Source organism: Juglans microcarpa x Juglans regia, chromosome 3D (genome assembly GCF_004785595.1).
Source record: "Juglans microcarpa x Juglans regia isolate MS1-56 chromosome 3D, Jm3101_v1.0, whole genome shotgun sequence".
Classification (NCBI taxonomy): Eukaryota; Viridiplantae; Streptophyta; class Magnoliopsida; order Fagales; family Juglandaceae; genus Juglans; species Juglans microcarpa x Juglans regia.
Genome location: NC_054598.1, coordinates 4,050,440 through 4,053,717, shown reverse-complemented (window position 1 = coordinate 4,053,717; position 3,278 = coordinate 4,050,440). Strand labels below are relative to the sequence as shown.

The 3,278-nt window shown below is 37.7% G+C and overlaps 1 protein-coding gene and 1 non-coding gene across 4 annotated transcripts; both read right to left on the bottom strand.

Moving 5' to 3' along the window:
- Positions 1-324: 324 nt before the first annotated feature.
- Positions 325-398, bottom strand: TRNAR-UCG. Its single transcript has one exon. It is a non-coding gene; the product is annotated as a tRNA-Arg (tRNA).
- Positions 399-894: 496 nt separating this feature from the next.
- On the bottom strand, positions 895-2,799 carry LOC121255989 (endochitinase-like). Of its 3 annotated transcripts, none has more exons than XM_041156565.1 (4): positions 2,666-2,799; positions 1,721-2,048; positions 1,479-1,628; positions 895-1,372 (listed from the first exon to the last, which is right to left on the bottom strand). In XM_041156565.1, the coding sequence occupies exons 1-4, from the start codon at positions 2,763-2,765 to the stop codon at positions 1,003-1,005; spliced, it is 948 nt and encodes a 315-aa protein (XP_041012499.1). In that variant the 5' UTR covers positions 2,766-2,799; the 3' UTR covers positions 895-1,002. The 3 variants fall into 3 exon arrangements, with proteins under 3 accessions (XP_041012499.1, XP_041012501.1, XP_041012500.1); XM_041156567.1 differs by having other exon boundaries at positions 1,479-1,626; positions 1,722-2,063; positions 2,681-2,799; XM_041156566.1 differs by lacking the exon at positions 2,666-2,799 and having other exon boundaries at positions 1,479-1,626; positions 1,722-2,189.
- Positions 2,800-3,278: the final 479 nt, after the last annotated feature.

The window sequence follows — 3,278 nt, the reverse complement described above, 5'->3', positions numbered from 1 at the left end:
GTGATATGGACGACTGTACGCCGGTTGTATCTACCAACTGTATATAGAAGAACTGTTTTTAATAATGCATAGAATTAAAAGAAAACGTAAGATTTCTCTGTTTTTAGAGATGAAATGAAATGAGTTGAGATTAAAGTTAAAAGTTAAATAAAATATTATTAGAATATATATTTTTAATATCATTTTTGTTTTAAAATTTAAAAAAATTAAATTATTTATTTTATTTTATATAAAATTTTAAAAAAATTATAATAATAGTGTCCTATTACTTTCGCCGTCTTGCCGAAAGGTTATAATAAAAGTGGACAAAAACAAATAAAAAGTCGACCACAGTGGGAGTCGAACCCACGACCTTCTGATCCGAAGTCAGACGCGCTAATCCACTGCGCTATGCGGTCAAGATGCTTGATATGTTTATTTGCAGAATAAGGTCAAATTCTTCAAGCAGGGAGCTTCTTTGGATAGGCATTCACGAGTGCTTTATTTGACGTTATTTTCAAACCATGGCCGCGCCTTGTTGATCATGACTCTCCGTTGCATGAAAAGCTCCAGAATATTTGTTTTTATGTGAGCTGCGCGCATAGGCAACAATATGGAGTCCACCTGCATGTGGGGATTCGGAGGATGATCCAATAAATTAAGCACAATCACATCTTAATTAACAAACCTACAGAACTGGGCAGAAGCGTAAATCTAAAAATATCAAAGCTTCAGAGAAGAAAGCTGTTACCAATCATTGTCGATTGGTGCATGGGTCTCGACTGTAACAATTTTTCATTTACTTGCTAATTAATTAAAGTAACTCGAATATAGTTTGGTTAAGATCATATATGACAACTTCATCACCAAGAATTTATTCATAATTAATTCTTTTTTATAAGTACTGATCAACAATTTATTCGTAATTCATTCCTTCTTTATTCATGTGATTTAGAAGCTGCTTTCCCTCCAAGAAAACATATATGATCTGCCTGAGCTCGACAATATATCAATGTACGTAGATTAGGCAAAAGGCCTTTGATTATAGCAATCTAAGTTGTCCCCGTAGCTTACTCCCAGAATGTCACAATATCTCTTATAGAACCCAATTCTATCAGCCACTCTATTATCGGCACCGCGCCCACATTCAAGCCCACCGTTGATTATGTTAGTGATGACACCATAGCCTGGGACTCGACCGGCGGACCTGTCTGCAGCGGATGGTGTCCATTTCCCTATGATGACATCGTGGCTGGATGGCTTGTTTGCCTGTGGAGTCATCCAAAACCAAATTGCTGTCTTGAACGATATGGTCGGGTCTGTGGCCACCAGATCCGGATTGTTTATGAGATCAGCTCCTATGGCTTTACCTGCTTGCCCGTAATTGTAGTTGCTGACGAAGTCAATGCAAAAAAGAAAATCCAAGTCAGCATCAAAGTGCATGTTTAAATTACAAAATCCAGCCAAAAGAGCTTGCATCAGTAGTTGCAGAGACTTACTGAGTGAGTTGAATAGGACCCCGGCCATAGTATTGTTTGCCAGGAGCGCATGGCCAATCTTTGGACGTACAATAGTCTGCCTTGTTATTTTCCGTAATAAAACAATATCCCCATGCATATGGGCCATCCGGTGCACTTGACCACCCTCCTACACAAAGTAATTATCTTTTGCTAATGATTCTGATCGTGACCGCTTTAATTAACAAAGTTAGTGTTCAAAGCTGTATAACTAATAGTAATTACCTGTGGTCTCATGAGAAGTTTGACCCAAGAAAGCTGCAATCTCCCTTTTGCGAATATTAGCATCACCAGTTGTGCCAAAGCCACTGAAAGATCGGGCAGCAGCGATGAAAGCATTGTAGGTGTAGAATCCGTTGCTTTTACATCTCCCATCATTCCGATACTTGAGCAGTTGGTCAAAGATAGACGCGCTGATGATGCTGCTAACATCGCCACCACCACTGGGAGTAGGGGATGGGGTTCCACCAGGGCTGCATTGGCTCTGGCACTCAGTTCCACAGTGCTCAGTTGTGGTGCCACACCATCCAAATCGGCTGCAACATAGCCCATTTGGACAGACAGCACCTCCGGCCTGTCTTCCACACTGTTCTGCTGAGGTTCCAAGCAAGAAAGCTAAGAAGAGAATCAAAGAATAGAGCTTCATTTTCATCTTTGAGTGTCTGTATGATATGTACGTTTTGTGGAAGTGAATGATACTGGGTATTTATATTATGTATCGGTGGGGTTTTTCCTTGACCATTATTGTCAAGTTTCAAGTTTGGTTGGCTGGAACCTGACTTCATCACCCTTGGAGAAAAGATCAATAGTCCAGTCCAGCTGCCTTATCTTGCGGATAAACCTACTATCGTAGGGCCCCACTTGATTTTGGTTTCACTCCTGTCATCCACCAAAACACGTTAGCAAACAACGTAGTGTTCAAAATAAAGAAACTCGAGTACGCAAGAGGTGTGGGGCGCAATGTATAACTATATACATTGGAAGACTGCCTCGTTTCTTTTTGAGATAAGTTCTGATATGAGATAAAAATTAACAGTTAAATAAAATATTATTAAAATATATTTTTTTAATATTATTTTTTATTTTAAAATTTAAAAAAATTAAATTATTTATTTTATTTAATATAAAAATATAAAAATATTATAATAATTAAATTAAACATAGCGCATTTGGACAGACAGCACCCCCGGCCTGTCTTCCACACTGTTCTGCCGAGGTTCCAAGCAAGAAAGCTAAGAAGAGAATCAAAGAATAGAGCTTCATTTTCATCTTTGAGTGTCTGTATGATATGCACGGTTTGTGGAAGTGAATGGTACTGGGTATTTATACCATGTGTTTGTATTTTTAATAATTACTTTTCTTTCCATGGGCTTTAGTAGCCGTTGGTTAACGGGCTTATCTTTATTAAGGCCTTAGTTTTACTTTATTGGTTTTGATCGTAAGCCTTTATTATATTTAGACGTTGGCCTTTGATTCTTTTTCTGTTATATCCATTTCATCTAGAATTACTCTTTGTCCCGTTTATATATATTTGTTTTGTCTTTTAGTATGGGGTGACATATATTGGAGAAAATGTGAGATAAGAAAAATAAGGTTAGAGAATATATATTTTTGAGAGTATTTTCAGATAAAAAAAAAAGATGTTGAGCTTTGAGCTCAATCACTTGTGTAGAGTTAGTTCTGGTTGTCGAGTTCTGGTTATACGACAATCAGTTGGATTGTTGTATCCTGGAGGAGTCAAGTCAAGAAGAGTTCTGCTGTACCGGTTAATTTGAGACTTTG

Excerpts from the sequence above, each read along its gene's own strand:
- LOC121255989 (XM_041156565.1), bottom strand. The coding sequence starts at position 2,765 with ATGAAAATGAAGCTCTATTCTTTGATTCTCTTCTTAGCTTTCTTGCTT. Across the intron at positions 2,049-2,665 it reads CGGGGGTGCTGTCTGTCCAA|ATGGGCTATGTTGCAGCCGA; the intron begins ATGCGCTATGTT and ends CTGTCTGTCCAA. Across the intron at positions 1,629-1,720 it reads ACTTCTCATGAGACCACAGG|AGGAGGGTGGTCAAGTGCAC; the intron begins TAATTACTATTA and ends ATTACTTTGTGT.